Source organism: Ammospiza nelsoni, chromosome 3 (genome assembly GCF_027579445.1).
Source record: "Ammospiza nelsoni isolate bAmmNel1 chromosome 3, bAmmNel1.pri, whole genome shotgun sequence".
Taxonomy (NCBI): Eukaryota; Metazoa; Chordata; class Aves; order Passeriformes; family Passerellidae; genus Ammospiza; species Ammospiza nelsoni.
In genome coordinates, this window is record NC_080635.1 from 76,029,635 (window position 1) to 76,051,145 (window position 21,511).

The 21,511-nt window shown below is 38.8% G+C and overlaps 1 protein-coding gene across 1 annotated transcript; it reads right to left on the bottom strand.

The window, feature by feature from the left end:
* Positions 1–500: 500 nt before the first annotated feature.
* Positions 501–21,430, bottom strand: GEN1 (GEN1 Holliday junction 5' flap endonuclease). Its single transcript, XM_059468493.1, has 14 exons — positions 21,348–21,430; positions 18,289–18,486; positions 16,233–16,419; positions 14,689–14,865; positions 11,968–12,078; positions 10,844–10,917; positions 10,262–10,353; positions 9,311–9,461; positions 9,155–9,191; positions 8,973–9,053; positions 8,061–8,191; positions 5,147–5,208; positions 4,457–4,600; positions 501–4,259 (listed from the first exon to the last, which is right to left on the bottom strand). The coding sequence occupies exons 2-14, from the start codon at positions 18,447–18,449 to the stop codon at positions 2,854–2,856; spliced, it is 2,814 nt and encodes a 937-aa protein (XP_059324476.1). The 5' UTR covers positions 18,450–18,486; positions 21,348–21,430; the 3' UTR covers positions 501–2,853.
* Positions 21,431–21,511: the final 81 nt, after the last annotated feature.

Consider the following 21,511-nt stretch of genomic DNA (forward strand, 5'->3'; position numbering starts at 1 on the left):
TTTTCCTTTCTTGTTGATTGTGGACAAGAAATAATAAGTTACAATCCTGAGGAATGCCAAGTAAATGTTTCCCTTTGTCAAGCTGTGCTGAACAAATGAGCTGCATTTAGTGTTTAGTACTGTTTGTAAGTGGAAATATTTACCCTGCTAAGACGGAACCTATGGCTCTGCTCTATATCTCTGTGAGCATCATTCAAGCTAGAGGGATGCCAGCAAGAGCAAAGTACTCAGGCTGGGACAACAGTTGTGCAGAAAACCTTTCAGAAAATGACTTTAAGAAGGATGAGCCCCTTACCTGCCCCACCTCCATGGTAGGTACATTTTTATTACTTTGTATGAAGCACCCTGGTAGAGCCATTTCACACAGATCAGGACAGATGATAAATGAAAATCTGTTCAGGCTCATGAAGTTGATGCATCAACTGATTTATTCTTACAGGCAGTTTAACACAATCCTGGAGAAACATTCTCTGCAGAAGAAAGTTATGTTACACCCCCTCAATTTACTTAAACATCATTCTCACAAGTGTGAGAGGTTGCAAAGCAGTCAGCACAGTAAAAAGCTCCAAAGAAAAACCATCCCTAATCTTTAGATTGAGTAAATTACATAAAGATGAGAAACCAAAACAATTTAAAAACTGTAATTACCCTTCTGTAATGAATCACAAGTTTAATTCAAGCAACAGTCATCCCCAATGATAAATGTTTTTATTTACTGTAATGAGCAGCTACAGCATAAATAGAGGGAACATTCTACAGTTTTTTTTTTCCCTACATCTATCGCTGCTTCTACAGCAGTGGTAGAAAACTGGCACAAAATTTGGATGCATTACATATGAAAAAATGGAAAATTTTCTGCTTTTCATGCTTGACCCGTACTTGTGAAATCCAATTAATTAGCAGGAAAAATCAGCAACATAATATTTTTTCCTCTGCAGTTCTTAATATATCTCATTTCTGACTTTCATAATTCACATAATTCTGACAGTATTTTCACCTACTCATCCACTGAAGCAGTCATCTCAAGCAGACTTGGAAAACAAAGAAAATTCCCTCCAAAATCCACTCTGGCCCCTCGATTCTAAAGAAAGCTCTAAATCACAGAAATCCACACATTGTGGATGAAATTTAATAATCCCCCCAACAAAAGAGCACATTCTCATACCCTGGGAGGGAACAAAAGTGAGTGTGTTCACATGATGTTGGCATTTTTATTAATCAAAATTTAAACACTTGATTTCAAGTTTCAGTATTCAAAACCATCAGCAAAAAAAAAAACAAAAAAAAACCCATACATAACCAAAACCAGTGTTTTTCCACAAAAAAAACCCCCACTCAGATCTCTCCATTACTGACCACTGCATAAGGAATTGTTCCCTGCCCATAGTACAGGGGTTGGAACTGGATGTTTTTAAGATCTGCCCCAACCCAAATCATTCTGTCATGCTATGAATCTCTCCCTTTAAAATTCCCAGGTGACTCTTACTCTCTTTCACAACTCTGTTCTTCCAGCTACCTTCTCACATCAGCTGGGTGCTTAAGAGGTTCCAGAAGTCAAAGACCATCTTCAAAACTAAGTTTCCATTATTTTCGATTTTTTTTCTCATTTCCAGAATACATCTCTCATTTGGAAAATCGATTATAAATAAAACTTTTCCATCTTCCCACAGAGTAAACTAAGAAAGTACCATTTTGTCTAATTACAGACTATATTGGCTATAGGCTACCTATGTCTTCCTTATACACATCTGGAATTCAACTTTCAAACTTGGTCCTTGACCATGATGAAGAACTGACATTTTTACTAAGGCACAGATATTCTAATTTCTCTTGTTAACAATATGTCTTGGCAAGAATTGTTTTCCTTTTGGCTGGTGCACAGAAGTTACAAACACCTAATACAGACAAGGAGGTATTCCTCCAACAGGCAACTGTTGAGAACAACTTTTTTTGGTGTATGAACAGAGACTGCTTCTGCAGTAAAGAGGTAGGAAGAGCACTTTCAAAACTGTACTCAAGTTTCCCCTTTTAAAAAACACCCAAACATGATATTCAAAGGACTTGCAATATGATAACTAGATTGTAACTTAACTTTCACTCTGTTATGAATGGAAGTGAATTTTAGATGAGATTTCAACCTTCTTTAAGAAAAAATGCCCTAAGTAAATTGAATTAAATTAGTCATCAAATTTCTTTAAATATTAGATATGACAGCTACAACACCAGAATATCCTTACATGGCTTATCCCACTCTTTGGAAGAGGTGCACCTCCGAAGAACAGCTTATTATGGCGCATGGCAGATATAAATTCAGCTACTCTCTGAGGTCCATCTGCTGTGTGTCTCTATCTGGTCCTTCAGAGATGGTCAATACAACCAGAAACACAGGATTTCAAAACCCATTTCAAAACTTGCAGAATTAAATTAGTAGAGGAGAATGGAGAATTTCAGTTTAAAAATGCTGCATCGTTTTGTCTTATTAGGAAAGTTCAACAGCACTGCAGGCACTGTTCTAGTAAGTGTTTTTGTAAGCAAGACAAAACCTGCACAACTGATTGGGAAAAAAACCCCTTTTTCTTAAATAAATCTCCCTCATCCTTGCATACTGTATCCTGATGCTTATGTATCAAGTTCAGAATGTAAACACACACAGAATGACTGATACTTGCCTACAATCAACCGTTTGGCACTTTTGTTAACATTTTTGTTTCAAACTTCAGCTCAAGTGCCAGCACTTCCTATTCATTAAAACTGTGTCCACATAAGATTGATAGAGCATACTGCAGAAACTCTGAGAAAGAACTCTTCGAGAACTGACAGTTAATTGCTATCATAATCTATTTTATGGAGAACCTAATTCATTTTGATTCTTCTTTTCAGTCTTTCAGACAGGGGAAGGGGACTGTCTGCCCACGCAGAAGTCAGAGCAGCGCTTTTCTCTTGCTGTGTGGGATCAGAACCCAATCTTTCAATTGGTCTCTCTGGACTTTGGGAACAATTAACTTCCTCTAAAGAGGATGGTTTTGGAGCTACTTGCACTGAGAAACCATTGGCAGCTTTCTCTAAATTGGTCATTTTATTCTTCCCCTTAATTGTAAGGGCTGAGTCACTGTTTGTCCTCTTGCTAGTAACAATGCTACCCTTTTTCTTTGTAAAACATTTCTTAAACTGGCCAGGGTTCAGTTGCCTTTTCTGCTGCTCATAAACCAGGATTTTATCCACGTGCCCATCATCACTGTCTTCGCTGGAAGAGCATCTGTTCTGACAGACACTCTTCTTAGAAGAAACTTTCCAAGTAGTTTCAATACAAGCTTCTTTAATGTGACAGCCAGTTGCATCTGCTGGCTTTTGAGATGCTGGAAGCATTTCCCACCCAGGATGAAGTGTCTCTGTTGTTTTCCCACTGCAGGCTAGAGATGCTGAACCACTTCTGGAAGGGTCTTTTTGCACCATTTTAGCCAGGATGTCAGCTTTTTTGTATGCATCTTGATAGATATGTAGGCTGGATTCACTAGCAGAGTTTTCTGATAGAACATTTTTATTATCCTGCACTGGATTATTTAACTGACATGAGGAAGAGACATGATTTCTATCAAGATTCCATGTTTCTTTTGTTTGTTTAAAACAATTCAAAGACTCCAGTTGCACTGCATTTTCAGACAAAGGCTGTGATGGAATGGAAGCCTTCTTAAGTATTCTCTCGCTTAAAGACCACTCCTGAATTTGTCCCACAGCGTAATTTGTGAACAAATCATCTTCACTATCAGAATGCATACCAGACTGTGTAACATCAGAATACTCTGAGCTGTTTCTTACTGTTTCATGACTTAGTGGATGTGAGTGTTTTATGCATGTGGTTAAGTCAGCTGCTGGATCATAGTCATCACCTCCATGGGCTGGTGTGGTGCTGAAGGAGGGTCCTTTCCCACCAGTACTGCTCAGTTTCAGACCAGGCACAAAGGAAGAGGATGACATCCCTGAATACTTAGTGCACTGTGAGGGCACAGATGAGTCAGCAAGAGCAGCTGCTGATGTTGACACATGAACTGATGTTATGCAGGAAGCTGAAGGTAATGCTACATCTTTTGATGCAGTACTTCTCTGCTGTGTCTGATCTTCTGGAGGAGATTTTGTATCTGACATGAAGTATTGCACAGGAAGAATTCTGTGTGTAGGCTTTAAATTAATTTGAGACAGAAGGCTGGTAATTTCAGCATAAGAATCTGGCAATTCCTTTTCTTCTGATCTGTCTTTCTTTTCTGAAAAGAAAAATAATAAAAAGTGCACTTTGAATGGCATATAAATCACATATTTCTTAGTGCAAAAGTATAGAATACTAAGATTAAACCCAGTCCACTCATCTTGCTTTGGCATTATATTGTTCAAGAGTGGAAGAAATGTTTTTTGCATTCTGGCAAGACACATAGATTCACATGAAATAAGCTTCTGGACTTACTTTTCTGTTTCTTCTGAACAATGTCTGACTTTTCCACTTGATAGAGGGCAACAACATCAGGATAAGCAGCCTGAAACAAAGACTCTTCTTCTACTGTGACTACAAACAACTCCACAGGCTCATCTTCTGGATCAACATAATGTTCTGAAAAAATAATGAATGTACTTTTGATATGAATATACACATGTCAAAGTCGGGAATGAAAAACCAAACAGCAAAGACTTGAATACAAAGAAGGTACATAAAAAGTAAATAGTATGATAGTTGAGATTTATCTACAAGTGAGGTCTTTCTCTTCCTGCCAGTCTCCTGGCACAAATGCACACACTACATGGAGGAGTCTGGCAGCACAGAAAATTTTGTGGCTAGTAAACAGTGACAGCTTCAGGTACATAGTGAAATAAGGTATGAAATACACAGTTTAGGTCTTATTTACAAGTACCAGAACAAGCAGCTGAAGACTGAGTCCCTTGCTTTCTAGGTAAATTTGTTTTCTTTAAAGCACTGCTTTTTCTTTCAGGATATGTGGAATTTGATGCTTATTTCCTGTTATTTCCACAGAACAGTTTCCAATCTCACCCACATTCCATTGCCTTAGAGTGTTGCCAAACTCTTGTCCTCTTTAAAGCTTGATTTTATCTTTTTCTATGAACTGTTTTGTTCCATAATGTACATAGAAACCAGACCCACCTGGTTTTTGCCATTCAATTTCAAAACAAGGAATTCCATTTTTAACACGTGTCTTAACAATCCTGTAAGAAGAGGAAGTCCATTAAAAGACTGAAATCTAGACTTAAATCTAAAAATATTTCAATATTCTAATTTGGAATGATTGAGAGAAATAAAAAATCTTCTCATGAAATTGAAATTACTACATCTTTAAATAAAATACACTACTCTGTATACAGCAAAATCTGGAGTATAGATTTGACCACTGAAACATTTTTATTTGACACTCAGAAGAGCATTCACACAAAATAAAAAAAGTTTTTCTGTAAGATACAAACATAATGCAGTCTCCTACAAACATCAGTTTGGTATCTTCAGCTGACCTGCCTGAAATGCATGTCCTGCTTGCCAACCTGATCTCCTTCTTTGACAGGGTGACCCATTTAGGAGATGAGGGAAAGGCTGTGGATGTTGTCGGCCTAGACTTCAGTAAAACCCTTGATGCCATTTCCCTCAGCTTTCTCCTGGGGAAACTGGCTGCTTATGGCTGGGATAAGTGCACTGGATTAAAAATGGCTTGGATAGTCAAGCCCAGAGGGGTGGTGAGTGGAGTTAAATCCAGCCGGACATCAGTCACCCATGGGGCTCCCAGGGCTCACTACAGGGGCCAGTCCTGTCTAATGTCTTTGTCAGTGACCTGGATGAGGGGATCAAGTGCACTCTCTGTCAGTCCACAGACAACACCAAACTGGGCAGGAGTGCTGACCTGCTGGAGGGCAGGAAGGCTCTGCAGGGGGATCTGGACAGGCTGGACTGAGGCTGAGGCCAATGGTGTGAGGTTCAACAAGGCCAAGTCCTGCCCCCTGGGTCATAACAACCCCTGCAGTGCTACAGGCTGGGGAAGCGTGGCTGGAAAGTGGTCAAGAGCAAAAGGATCTGGAGGTGCTGGTCTGAGCATGAGCCAGAGTGTGTTCAGGTGGCCATGAAGACCAGTGGCATCCTGGTCTGGATCAGCAATAGAGTGGCCAGCAGGACCAGGGCAGTGATCATCCATCCACCTGCACTGGTGAGGCCACATCTCAAATCCTGTGTCTATTTCTGGGCCTCACCACAAGGGGTGGTACTGGATGTGCTGGAGCATGTCCAGAGAAGGGCATTGGGGCTGACGCAGGGTCTGGAACACAAGTGTGAAAGGAGCAGCTGAAGAAGCTGGGGGTGTTTAGTCCTGGGAAAACCTCATGGCTCTCTGCAACTGCCTGAAGGAGGCTGAAGCCAGGTGCGGTCAGTCTCTTCTCCCAAGTAACAAGCGGTAAGAAAGGAAACGAAACAGCCTCAAGCAGTACCAGGAGAGGACTAGATTAGATATTAGAAACAATTTTTTCATGGAAGGGGTTGTCAACCATTGGAACAAACTGCCCAGAGCAGTTGTTGAGCCACCATCCCTGGAGATATTTAATTTAAAAGATGTGTAGGTGTGGAACTGAGGGACACGGTTTAGTGGTGGACTTGTCAGTGTCGGGTTAATGGTTGGACTTCTCCAAACCGAGTGATTCTTTGATTTTAAGCTACTAATGCCAGAGAAGGCTGCTGCCCTGGACAGTAATGTTCTGAATGATCAGACAGGGTCATTTATCCTCATGCTCTCATGCAAAAGATAGAGACAACTTGAACTGAGCACGGGACAGTCAGTCACTGAGGTTTTTCTAAAAAGTCTATCTAAACCCCAGTTTAGTAGCTTCCTGTGCATGAAGAGTAGGATCATGCTGATCCTGCTGAACCATTACTGCATTTTTAAACACTTGTTAACAAAAGAAATCTTCCAGTGCATGCACCATCTCTCTTTTAAACTCTTGAAACACCAGAAAGTGTTATAAACAGAGAATGTCAATGAATTAATTCATAAAGGTAAATACTAGTAACTTATCTTGCCAATCTATTTTAAAAGCATTCTCCAACCAATCTCCCCAATCTTTTGAAAGGTAACACTGAATACATCAGCATTTCTAAAAGTACTAATTCAAGACTATGACACATCAACCTAGAAGTGATACTATCACACTGCTATTGATGGTTCTCCTGTGCCCCAAAATTAATGTCTAAAAACCGCGACTAGTGTGGAAAAATTACTAACCTTCTTCCAATAAAAGAATTAGGGAGGCAGGGAGAATTTGGGTTTCATTTGGAAAACAAAATCATCAGATAAAGTTAAAATAAGTCACAATTCCCTTCACAAAGTGAAGTTCAGATTTGCCAACAGACACTGTAGATTCTAGAAGTTGACTTAAGTTTAGGAAGAGATTAGATCATTAAAAAAATCAATTACATTGAGGGCTGACAGAATAAGAAACTGCTAATTCTGGCTCAATAAATTCCTAAGTAACAGAAATCTGGATGGTGGGAAAGTATTCTGGGAGAAAGTAACTGCATGCTTATCTTGCTTTTTCTTCCCTGCATGTCCATTTTTAGTAACTGTATACTTGGCCATTTTTCCATTCCTCAGTGTAGCAGTCCTGAATGAAAAGTAGCGTTGACACATAATACAATGACAGCTGGTAGGTCTGATAAGCAATCAGAGACTATGACTAATTTTGCTGATGTGCATTTCTAAGCCTGAACCCTTATTTTGAGACACAGAATTCAATCAAATGTATGCTAAAAACCTGAGAAGAGGACTGAGACAGATCTAAGGAAAAGGAACAAAGAGCAAGCATAGGAGAACACAAGCACTGCCAGTTCAAATGAAACTGCTCTATGTATTTGTGCAGTAGTAGTAGAATTGGTGCACTGATCTGAATTTTTACCTCTATTCAAAACAACCACAAAGCCTGAAACAAAGATGGAAGAAAACCATATTTTTTTTTTTCAGAAAAGCTTTGTGGTTTTTATCTGGCATCAGAAGTAAACATTTTAAGTTCAAGAAATCAAGCCACATTACCGTATTGCCTGCAGTTGTTTTGAATCAACGTTTCCAGATTTTCTCTGGATCATATCATAACGTGTCAAAAGTGCTAACAGCTTCTTACAAGCATAATGCTTGGTCCATTCCATCTTCTCTGCAGCAAATAGCTGTTTGTATAAAAAAAAAAATCCCAAACTTTAAAACTTTCTTTATTCTATTAGATAACATACTTAGATAGTTATGTAGTTGGGACACTGGGTTAAATACTTAAAACATCTACAGTACTTTTGTATATTGGTGTAATGCCCACCAACACCTCACTGCCAAGGGAGGGAACAGCCACCCCTGGCAGGGCACATTCATCAGCTGTCAGTGACAAGCCAAGGGAACAGTTGTGTGGTGGCAGCAGCAGGGATAAGACAGTTGTTAAACACCTTCTCAGGTTCACATCAGCTCTACCAGGAGCTGTGAAAGTTACGGATTTCACATGTGAGACAATGAACGTGGATTTTCCTTAAAGCCACATTGTTTAAGTGATCTACTCTACTATCTGTAATTCTTACACTGTCATCAAACCAAAAAAATGAAACATTGTAAGAGATCTGATTTTGCCAATCAAAAATAAGTAAAAAGCCTTCCTAGAAAACAATGCTAATGTACATATATTAACACCCTCACCCCCACCTAGCATTATTGGACAATGAAAAACAAAACAATGACAGGTGAGCTTTCTCTTTCTTCTTCTTTTCTATTTAGTTATTTACAGCAACTGATTTTTTCCAAAGTCTTCAACTTTAGGCTTTCAAAACAGTGAGGTATACTAGGATGTTGTAGCAAGATTCTTTAATTCTTATTTCAAGTAAAATTACCAATGAAGATCACTATGATCACTTACTTAGGAATAAATAAAATACTACAAAGCTGAATATTCAATATTTTGTTACATACCTGAAAGGACAATAAATTTGGCCTTCGACATTCCATGATCTTGATCAATTTATTCTTGTTTACAAGAAACTCTTGGATAACCTTGAGATACAACATAAAAGAAACAATTTATGAGAGGACAAATAGCTGAAATTTAAACTAATTGATTAAGGCAATTGATATTAAGCAGGCTTGTTTGTTACCTCAGAAAATGGAAAGCCCTCACAGCTCATGGCTTTTCTGGAGGTAAAAACAAATGTGTTAGGAACTGAGAAAAAATGGAAAAAAACGATGCATCTAAATGCTCACCCTGCATATGAATGCAGGGAAAAGCAGTTAAATTTTCAGGCCATTCCTACTTTCTGATACTGTCCTCCAACGCATTTGCTTGTTTCACTCGCTCCCACTGATGCCATGCACAGGGGCAGCAGTGTTTGGAGTCACTGGGTTTGCAGCATCTCACACTTGCACAGAATTTACATCCATTGTGCTCATGTTCCTTGTGAGATCCTATAGCAACAGACACACAAAGTGAGGAGGAAAGGGGTTCCCAAAATCTCCAAACCTATAAAGGCAGTATTACAAATACAACACTCAGAACAAGTATGAATGCGATGTGAATGGCAGCTGTAAGCAGATCTGCATTAGTTGCATTTATGAATCTATAGTAAAAACTGAAAAAGAAATGCAGGCTTCCATTTTTCTGAAGACTTTTTCCCTCAACAGTTCCAGCTCTTAAGCTGGAAACTTATTATCAAAAAACTACAGAAGGAATGTGTGATAACCTGTAAAACACACATAAGTAATATATTTGAATCAGGCTTCTCCTTCACCAAATGATGGATTTGAATGAGTTCACTGATTAAAGATGATACCAAAATCAGGGTACTTGGGATTAATTTCTTCTTGAAAAAACACTGCCACATACCTCATCAATGATGAGATTTGGTCCTCTTGATGCAGGACCAGTTCAAGCAACTAAAAAAATAGCTGCTAGGCAATATAGAGTACAGCATGCTGTCTTTACTGATCATGTTAAAAAGGCAAATATCTGGGATCTCACAACAGCATTATGACAACATTACATCTGCTCTCAACTAGTTTCACATTTGAATAAAATTAGTCCCAAGCCTTGAAAGTGTTTATATAAGGGCACATATACACAATATTGAAAACGTGAAGATGGAAGCTGAAAAGCGCTTTTAATGCTAGCAGAAAATACCCCAAAACCCAGTAAAACAAAATCCATCATCCCAAAATAAAAGTAAACAATGAGACTAAAAGTACAGCTCAGCACTTTTCACACTGACCTGGATGATGGCACTCTGAACAGTGAATTACCCTTTTAACAACCAAATGTGGATTATCATCATGCCGAAATTGTTCCTTCCACTGCTCAAACCTGAAAGGATGATGTTAAAAGGATCAAGAAATATTTTTGGCTTTCACACTTAAACCACTGAGAAATAATTTCTTTATACTTGTCAAGCATTTATCCAAGAGACAGTGTTTCAACTTATGAAACAGGGGTCTTTTACAGCATTTCATGTTGGATTTCTAGCAGTGACACACACATTATGATAACATAGAAAGCACTTGGTATCTCAAATCCTAATCCACAACCCAACTAAAAATCAGCAAGTCTCATCAGTCCCTACAACTTCCACTCCAATGTATCAACTTATACCTGCTAGATCAAGACTTAGGAGCCAGCTCATGTTTAAAACAAATATGAGACTTGCCTAGCAAAACAATTCCTTTAGCAAACAAAAGGTATGGAATGTGGTAATATTCTCCCTAACTTAAAGTATTACAAACTTTATCTTGGAGTTGAAGTACAACTTAGTCTTAAGTCTTGGAATAAAAAACACTTAGGGAAATTTCCATTTTACCTTTGCAATAAGTTTTGACCTTGCAGAGTCTCAATTAACTTTAAAGCTTGCTCCTTCCCAACTCCTGGAACCCCCTATAGTGAAATATGAAATATTATTTAATTACAAACAAAATATTAATATTCTCACAAAAACATCTTTATTACATAGTGCAGAGGAATGACAACAAGTGATTACAGATGTTGAAAATAAATTGAGAAAAAAATTTTTGACCAAGTTTAAGGGCAGAGAAGGTGACAGATTACAGCTGTATTGCCAGTGTAACACACAAGCTGTTCTTATGCTGAACAGCACCTGAGATAAAACAAGGCAAAGGAAGTAGAAAGCAATAATAAACTAAAAGAAGTTCAATTCAAAAAAGAGAAGTTACAATGAAGTAGAGAACACTGGCACAGGTTTCCCAGGGAAGTGGTGGATGCTCCATTCTGGAAATATTCAGGGTCAGGTTGGAATGGGGCTCTGAAGGACCTGTTTTAATTGAAGATGTCCCTCACTGCAGGGGGGTTGAATTAAGTGAACTTCAGAGGTCCCTTCTGACCCAAACTACTGTATGAGTTTATTAAAACACACACATATTGCTTGCCAGCTCTTTCCATCTTCACCCTTTTTTGCAAAGAACCAATGCACCTGATTATGAAGACTGTATTGAGTGTACTGCATCCAGAACTGCTTTTACTAATAACTACAGCTCAATACCATCACTACTAAGTCTTCCAAAGAGCACAGACAAAGCCCTTTCTTCTCATTTTCCACAGCTCCTCTGCCAGGGATGTACTTTTATGTGACTTGTTACAAAGCATCCTCATAAACAATGGAGTTCTCACACCTTGCCTCAATGTAATCAGCATCTAAACTTCTGCCTTCCCCTCCATTATAGAAAAGGTTTGGAACAAGACAAAACACTCTTTGACTGATGTTCATGAACCATTTTTAATATCGTTAGCCTTTTAGAAGGCTAAAGAATAAAATTTACAAATAAAATTTACAGTGACTTCCTACACTTCTTCTGCTGGATCTCAGTAATCATGCATTGCATAAGCTTTCCCAGCATGCATATCTCCCTTGATAAATTTTGTTTTTCAAGACAGTGTAAGCACCAAATAAAAAATAATTATATTCCTTACCTTTGGAAGATAATCACAGCCCAGAAGAACTGCTAGCCCAATCAAAGACTCTCTGTCACAACCAAGTTTCTCTTTAATAGAGGACATTGTGTAACTGTCAAGATGTGGATCCTGCAAGAGAAATTTATTACATATTATTTCTGTTACAGGGAAGGAACTGCCCTGAGTCACATTCAGTTGGAATTGCTTACTCACCCTATTCACCCACATCCAGAGCAAAGGGTTCTACCCCATAAGAGGGTAAATAGAAAAAAAAAAAAAAATTGCCATTAAAATTTATAATGTAATACATGGATACCACATGAACAACTACAGTTCTGGAACTTCAAGTATGGGCATCAATTGTTGAAAGAAACTAAAATAAGCCAAGAGGTTCAACACACAGCTGGATAACCATGTTACACGAGGGGTGAGCACCTGCCTCACCGGTCAGGCACAAAGAGCCACAGTGGACAGGGCTAAATCAAACTGGCAACCTCTACAAGAGGAGTTCCACAGGGGTCTTATCCTCAGCCCACTTCTCAACATCTTCATTATCATCCTGAACTTGATACCAAAAGGGTTAACTCAATTTCAGGACTGGAAGGAATACTAAACAAGTTTACCAACAACACTAAATTAGGAGGAGTTGTTGACTTCCTGAAGGGCAGAAAGACAAACTGGAGAGATGAGCATTCACCAATCCTATGGAGTTTCACAAGGGAGGTGCTGATTCTGCACCTGGCACGGGGTAACCCTGGCTGTGTGCACAGAGTGGGCAATGAGAGCCTGGAGAGCAGTGCCGGGGAAAGGGACCTGGGGGTTCTGTTTGATACAAAGTGGAACACGAGCCAGCAGTGCCCTGGCAGCCAGGAGGGCCAAACCTGTCCTGGGCCATCAGGGACAGCATGGCCAGCTGGGCACGGGAGGGGATTGTCCTGCTCTGCTCTGCACTGGGGCAGCCTCACCTCCTGTGCTGGGGCAGCTCTGGATGCCACAATATGAAAAATTCATTAAGAATTCATTAGAGAGAATCCAAAGGAGGCAACAAAGATAGTGAAAGGCCTTGAGGGGAAGCTGTAGGAGGAGTGACTGAAATAATTTGGTCTGTTCAGCCTGGAGGACACTGAGGAGAGACCTCACTGCAGCCTTCAACATCCTCACAAGGGGAAGGAGAGGGGCAGACACTGATCTCTGATCTTTTCACTCTGGTGACAGTGACAGGACTCGAAGAAGCAGCATGAAGCTGAGTCAGGGGAGGTTTGGGTCAAGCATCAGGAAAATGTGTTTCACCCAAAGGGTGGTTGGGCACTGGCACAGGCTCCCCAGGGAAGTGGTCACAGCACCAAGATACACCTGACAGAGCTCAGAAAGGGTTTGGACAAGGCTCTCAGGCACATGGTGACTCTTGGGCTGTCCTGTGCAGAGACAGGAGTTGGACTCAATGATCCTGATGGGTCCCTTCCAACTCAGTATATTCTATGACTCTAGGTGTTTTTATTGTTTCTTCCCTGTAGAAAAAATGTGGCAAAACTAACATTATCAGATCCTAGTGGCTGTGCCAAGTCGTTTCAGGAATGCATGTAATCCTAAATATTAAAATGCATGTAAACATTTCAATGTACTACTTAAGTAAAAGAAAAGAATAAAAATGTTATCTAACATATTAGGCATAAACTAAAGCAATATTTGAAAGGTAAAGGGACTCGAATACAAAATGGAATCAAGATTAACATGAATTAAAACATAGGCCACTGTCTCCTTCCTCAGTCATGACAAAAAAATCCCCCCAGAAGCCAACAAACCAAAGTGATCCATTTTGCTGGAACAGCTGCCCCTGACAGTGTGGCCCCTGCACATTCACAAATTATTCTTTATGCTGAACTATATATGTACCTAAGTACACCTGAAAGATTGAGCTTGCCTTCTTCACTGTTGGTGATAAATGACAAGGAAGCTGAATGGAAGAACCATGTCAAGGAAAAACTCAAACATGGTGTCACCAAAGCAAATAACCTTCCATCAACCCTAATTATTTTTTCGGAGTTAATTATTTGTAGTGCACTTCTTTTGTTCTATTGATTTTCTCATATCTCCAATGTATTTTTTCAACAATTCTTTCAGATGAACATTGTAAATTACAGAAATCTGGAGCAGCCTTTCCCTATTTCTGGAAAATTGTATTCTTAACAAATGAACACTTCAGTTTAAGGCCATAAATTATTTGGTTTTTCAATGATCACAAAAATTGATTGTCATACAGAGATACAATCCCTACACTATTCACATCCAATTGGGGCAAACAGCATTAATTGCAAGTATATTAATAATAAAATGATCCTGTAAGATGCAAGTATGTGAACACTTATTAGACCCAGGAGGCTGATCACTCTCATATGACTTAAGGGTAAAATTTATAGGAAGTAATTAAATCGCTCAACTTCTCCACAATAAAGAAGGAAATAGGAAAAAAATTGCAATTTAACTTTATATGAGACACCACATGGTACTACAAACACAGGTAATATTACCCTCTTCTCAGTAGTTTTCCTCTCACAGCCAATATAACAATTACCAGTGAATCAAATAAAATGTTCCTGTCTTATATACACTATTTTAAACAAACCCAACTACTACAAGGCAAGTTTAATAACATAGAAATATTTTTTCAAGTCCTTTCCTTCTATTTACATTTTTGTAAAGGGTCTATAGAAAGGGTGGGAACAGGGTGAGATACATTACCTTAGCATTCATGGCAAAGTTTCTATAAACTGTTTGAGCTCCATACAAGAAAACATCTCCATCATTGGTAATGCAGCCATCAACAAGTCCTTTTGCATTTAGGTAGGCACACATTGCCTCTGCCTCTCCAGCTGCTTGAACCCAAGGGACACCTAAACACTCCAGCAGTTCAAGACACTAAAAGAAGGAACACAAAAGGAAAGAGGTTGAATGTTGAGCTATTGAATTCACTTATTAGCATGCATTTTCTCAGACACAAGTGCCTCTAAAAACTGCTGCTGTTGTTCTGCTTATGTAACACCTCATCAATGAAAGCACTACTTTAGCAAAAAGTAATTTCCTGTAACAGTGAAATAGTAGATATCCACAAAGAGCTAAGTATTAATTAAAGGACTTGAACACAGCATGATTAATGGCCACTCCTTCACAAAAATCTTTACACTTTAAATAGATATTTAGGATGTTTTCTGAAGAGTAGTATCAAAGGAGTATTTATCTTTGAGAAGTAATGCTGTTTACTCAAGCAGTAATGCTGAGCCAGAACAAACATCTTCCAACAGGTGCCAAACTTCCCAAGAGTATCAAGCAGAAAAGTACAATGCTGTCATCCTACCAAGACTAGACCACTGTGCAAGACACACCGATATATACATACAAATTTCAGAGAAAATACTTTATTTTAGGATTTTAGAATAAAGCATGAATTGGTATGTACAGTCCAGTGAAGCCCTGAACGCCCATAAATTCTACTTCATAGAATTTTGAATAGACAAAAATGGTTAATGGGGTTGGGAGTATATGAAGCAGTATGGATACTAACACCGTAAAAGAACAGCAAAGTTAAATTTTGCAATAAATCCTGTTATGGTTGTCAATCACAACAGCACAACATGCACAGGAACATATCAATAAGAAAATTATTCTGACACTGTTTGTCTTCTATAACACTTAACAGATGCTGTAAGGCCTGACTTCAAAGGTGCACATTCCTTCAAAACATTGTTTACATTTGTTGTGTATAAAGCTGTGAGACACTGAAATATTGGGGGTTAATAACTCAAACAACTGGTCACTTGAAAAAGCAGCAGGTGCTTTGCTGAGGCCATGTTTGCACCCCCAGCCAAAGAGCAGGAGAATTTTTGGGTGTGTGATGGTGAAACCTCTGATGCAGTATGACACAGGGGGTGCACACCCACCATGGGAGGATGCCAACAATAAACCAGCCTTTGTTTAGCAACAAGCTGGTTTTTGGGCTGGGTGAGGCCAACAATAACCAGATCCTGTGAGGTGGGATAATGCTTTTTTTAATCTTGCCAATTTCCTCCTTTACACAACTGGCTCAGATGTAAAAAATGTACACACCAGTCATTCAGTGCCATTCCACCCTACTCTGCCCTGAAGCAATCTCTTAACAAGAACCTCAGTTACCTGGCCTTCAGGGGTGGGTTGTAGCAAAAGCTATCAATTATTTCAAGCTCCTGTATTTAATTTGGTTAAGATTTCTGTCTATCACATTAAAAATACTTCAACACTCAGTTACCCACCTCTTTTAACATGGCTGTAAATAAAGATCTCCCTGTTCTTACAGCTCCAGCTTTCTTCGAAGGCCCATAGCGCATCTCATTCCTCTTGCTCATGGTGTCTGCTTTCAGCCTGGGGGCCTCTCCCTCCATGACAAACACGAGTTTAATTCCCATTGATGTAAAGAAAGAGAACCGAAAAAATAGGTTTCTGCAATAAAGCAAAGTGTTCCATAAGCTGAACTATTTGTGAAGACTGATTTCTTCAGACATTTTCAGACCCTACCACTGGAAAAATCCTAGCATTGCCTTTACCTCTAATGATACTCTCAACCCCAATCTAAACAAACCTCTGATCTATATTCCTGTCTTTGGCTTGTGACAGAGTAAAAATCCATTTTGAATTAGGTAAAATGTCTAGGAGAGGTGAAAAGTCTGTGGAGCCAAAGCTGAAGGGAAAAACTGCAGGACAGAGATAGTGAGGAGACAGAGAGAAAAAACCAGAAAGATCACAAGGTCGATCTGCCCTGACCTACAAATTCTTTTGATAAAGAGGAACTGGTGATAAATGTCATACAGAATGAATATGTATGAACCTACTGTGAAACTGTATGCATATGTATTTGGAAGGGGAGATAAAAGGAGATCTGAAATCCTCAGAGGTACGTGTGCCTTTTAAGGAGAGCATTCTCCGCATGTGTCCAGCGCCGTAATAAACATACCAAGCTTTACAACTTTTATAAAGTTGTGAGGTTTCTTCTTTTCTCCACAAAACAGGCTGAAATTGTCATACTATGAAATTGTAGCAGCTTTACAAAACTCCCAAGAAAATACCATATAAGGACAGAAAGGATGTTTTTTTGGGTGTAAAGATGTAAGCAAACTTAAAAGGCTTAATAAAAATATATTCACTGCCCAAAATCTGCCTCCAAACACGTATTTACATTGATTATTTTATATCAAATATTAACCCCAGATCTATCAATACAGGTACACCCCAAGTGACTGAATGCTGTAGTATTGGACTGACTTCTAGATACCATTACAAAGCCAATTTTTCATATGCAAACCAGCACCACTGAGGGGTGGAGTTTTACAAGGCTGCAGTAATAAATACTTGGACCGTAACAGTAAAATTAACAGCAGTCATATCAAACAGCCTATGCTTTAACCAGTAATTCCACTATCAATCTTTCAAAAGGAGTAGATCAAACATTTATATCACTTTGACAGACATGGAGAGACCATGACACTAGATTTAATTTTGTAGATTTAATTTTACTACTAGCAAAAAACAGTAAGCTGGTCTTTTGAGGTTAGTTCTATTTTCACAAATTATATAAAAAAAAAAATCACTGTAAACAATAAGTTACTTAAAAATAAAAATTCTCAAAAAATAATATTTTCAACTGTCTGAAATAATTTTTTTGGTAGCAATCTGTTCAACTCCTTGTCTTGCTTTGGAGGTCTGGACTGATGCTTCCATTCCACTGCACACAGGACATCCTACCAGACTAATGTAATGACTTTGGTAATCCTGCCAGTTTTATAGTTAATTATCCATCTGAGTTTGTAAGTATAAAACATTTTAATACATTATACTCAGAAAATTCTGAGATTTTGTATCATGCTGATATTTTACATCGTGCTGAATTCAACAGAAGTCACAGGAGTGTATAACACCATCTAGTAACTTAGTATTCTACACTGATAATTAACAACAACCACTTATGAAAACTTGTGTGTGTTTTCATTATTATTAGCACTGTTTGCAGAGAACAGTGCTTTGAAATTACAGATCCTTAGACATGCTCATTCCTTAGACAACTCATTTAAATTAAAAATATATCCATTTTCCTTAAGTTTGTTCAAATGCCTGAAGAATGATTTAAACATATTTAATTCAACATGGGGGGGGTCTACTTAGAACTAACTTAAAACCCTTTACATATATAGCATAAGTGATAACTGAATCAAAACACCAGTCATATCAGAGCTACTCTTAGAATTCTATTGAATAAGTAACATATTTAAATTATACAGCTCAAAGACATTTGGCTCAAATAATTTATATGGATACCTGAGATGTGGCTTGGTAACTACTCCAACCATCTTTTTAACAGTCTGTGCTTCACAAACCCACAAACTTAAATCAACAGCAAGTGTTTTCCCTCTGAGACTGCTTATGTTGACAGGCTGCCTCACAGGTTCAAGGATTTGCCACAGGTAAGTCACTCCCATTGTTTTCGCTTCCTTGTTGTCAGAAGGTAGATTTTAACTGTGGAGACCAAAGAAAATAAAAGTTTCAGCATATGGCATGAAGTGAAGCATTATGACTGTGAGGTTCAGAAGAAAAATATATTTGCCACTAAAAGTTCGACTCTTTTGAGGCAAGAACACTGGCAAGTCCAAGTCCATTTCCAAATCTTCTAAGTATAGTGACTCCGGTTCACAGATGGTTTATTATCATCTTTGGATGGAACAGTTGCATTACTGAATAAGCTGAATAATAAATAAATATAATAATAAGCTGAACATAAATAAAACCAAACTCAGGGAAAAGAAAAAAAATAAACAAAAACTTATTCATTTCCAAGTCTTACGTGTCCCTTACACAAACACAATCCAAGTTTTATTAAAAAAACAAACCACAGAATTCTTAAGGAACTTACATCCTGATTTGAGGTAGGATTCGCATTAAAATTCTCTGTTAAAATAGAAGTAGCTTAAAGCTACTTAAGGAATATTTACAATGACAACAGAATTTAAACTTTCCTTGCATTCCAAGATGATACAAGAGGGGTCAACACCCAGAGATTCTGGCTTAGGAAATTCAGGTTGGAGTTCAGGAAAAAAAAGATGGTATTGCTGCTGTGGCTGCTCACAGGTTGCAGACATTCTTAACATCCAGCTGCCATACTGTCCTACTTTCAATCCAGTGCTGATGGAAGCCTGTCTGAGCCGGGAATCAGCAGTGACTGAAATTTGTGAAGAGACCTCCAATGCAGTATTAAGGAGGCAGTACTTTATTCTGGCCCTGGATGCCTGGGGAATAGCTCCCTGCAACATGCACACCTGGCTCAGGATGGTGCACCTCTTTCTTGGCCAGCACATCCACGTTCATCAGAAAATTGTTACTTTTCTCAACTTCTTACTTAGGGTACAGAGTCCAAACTTATCACTTCAGGCAATCACAGAGCCCTTAAAAGGGACTGGGCCAACTTGTTACTAAGCTCTCAGTGCAACATGATGACTTCTGAATTTGCCTTCCAAACAAATGTCCTGGCATTTCTAACACTGTGACTGCAGGAACACACCAGTGTGTTTCACTGTGCCAGCTTTGGTACTGCGGGACTAGCACTGCCTATAATGCACACCAGTGGAAAACATACACCCACTAGGAGGTGTATCTCTTTGTCTTATGTAACTTTACTTACACAGCTGCACTCTCCGTGGTACCCCACTACCACACTCATTTTCTTGTTTTCATTATTCTTCTGGTTTTCACATCTTGCCAGTTTTGTACAAGGCCTCGAGCACGTACTCTGCTTTCCACGCTCACAATACCAATTTATTCCTGCACTGTCTTACGGTACAAAGTTTGTCTCATGTTTATTTATTTTCTCTCTTCTCTCCAAATATTAGAATATAAAAATCAAATACAACGTAGAATGTTTTGTATTTCTTTCTTCTTTTGACACTACTGTACAATCAGATAAATTAAAATGCTCCTTTGAAAAAATCAGACTAGATGACCTAGTAGTGCTCAGAGATCTGCTTAAGACACATGAGGAGCTAAGCCACTGTGTGGTCTCACAATTAACACCAGAGTCTGTCAGGACAGCAAGCCTGCCTTTGGAGGGTGCATTCTTTCATACTCTAATTCTGTTTTAAAGCAAGGCAGCTATTCAATTCCAGGTTGTTTTTAAACCAAGTTGTCATATTAAGATTTACTTTCAACAGAATCCAGACCTCTAATCCATTTCTTTAACTACTACAGTGACTGAACCTCATTTTAGTTGTATGCAGACAGAGTATTGTTATTGTTGTTGTATGTCAAGCACATAAAAATTAGTTAAAAATACAAATCAAGCATACGGCTACAAAGTGCAATTTCTTGAAGTCCAGGATAATCAGTTTCTCTGATGCACAGGGGAAGTATCCAAACCTTCCCAAAAGACAGGCACAATAATTCACTTTCAGTGAGAGAACACCTAACAAAGAAGGGAGATGTCTTTTTGGTGTTATAATTTGGTTTCTGCTAGTCTGCATCAATACAATTTCTTAAAAAAACACCTGTTAGTTTCTAAATATTATTATGGAGTGTCACATAGCACTTAATTAATGGGAAAGACAAATACACTGCAAACACCCTACATCTGGTTAGATTACAAATGATAATAAAAAAGCATAAAAATTGAAAACTAAAAAAAAAAGTCGACTTTTTTATTGTAATAAAGTATAGCTATTTAAGGACTTAAGTTTTTCACATCACATTGAATATATATCTAACAGTGAGTTATGAAAGCCTGCAAGACTGGTAGCAGTCTTTGGTTTTTTTGAGTGTATTTAATAAAATATTTAAATCTGAATTCAGTGTGCAAATAGCTCAACTACTCTTAACATGAATGATCTGTCTACTCGGATTTTATTTAACAGCTTCCTTCATCACAAGCCTCCGACCCTAGAGAGATGGCAACTTCCAGAGAAGCAAGACCGAACTTGATTTATTTGCATATACTTAGAAATCACTGATGGTTAACAGTAAAAATAACCACTCACCTACAAAAGCTTCTCAATGTCTCTTCAGGCCAGAATGTGCTAAACCTATGAAGCTTTTATGCCGTATATAGTGCTTTAAGACTACATTCTGCTCTACTAAGTTTTTTTACACTGCCAGAAATGCCAGTTACTTAAAAATAACCACAGAAAGCATTTAGCGCTGAAATTCAATTCATACAGAGATACTTTCACACATGACCAAGGTAACTTGCAAAGACAGCTAAGCATACATTTTACGTCTCACCCTTTAAAAAGGAGGAAAGACACGGCAGACGAAACACGAAAGCCCTGACGTTTATAACAACTTTCCCTCTCTCGGCGTTACCCCAGCCCAGCTTTGCCAATAAACCTGCGCACCCGAAGGACAGCAGCGGCGCGCTCCAGCATTTGCCGATTCCTCCTCAGCGCCGGCGGATCCTTGCGGCGGGACGAGCACAAACAGCCCCGAGCGCTGCCGGCGAGCCGAGCGCGGGCTCCCCGCACGCAGCGTTTGAAACTCCCGCCCCGCCGCGCCCACAGGA

Bases quoted from the DNA above. Each gene is read 5' to 3' on its own strand.
- GEN1 (XM_059468493.1), bottom strand. From the start codon at position 18,449: ATGGGAGTGACTTACCTGTGGCAAATCCTTGAACCTGTGAGGCAGCCT. The intron at 14,866-16,232 runs GTGGGTAACTGA...TCCTTCTTTTAG, and splicing joins TTACAGCCATGTTAAAAGAG to TGTCTTGAACTGCTGGAGTG. The intron at 8,192-8,972 runs GTATGTAACAAA...TTATACAAACAG, and splicing joins CAAATTTATTGTCCTTTCAG to CTATTTGCTGCAGAGAAGAT.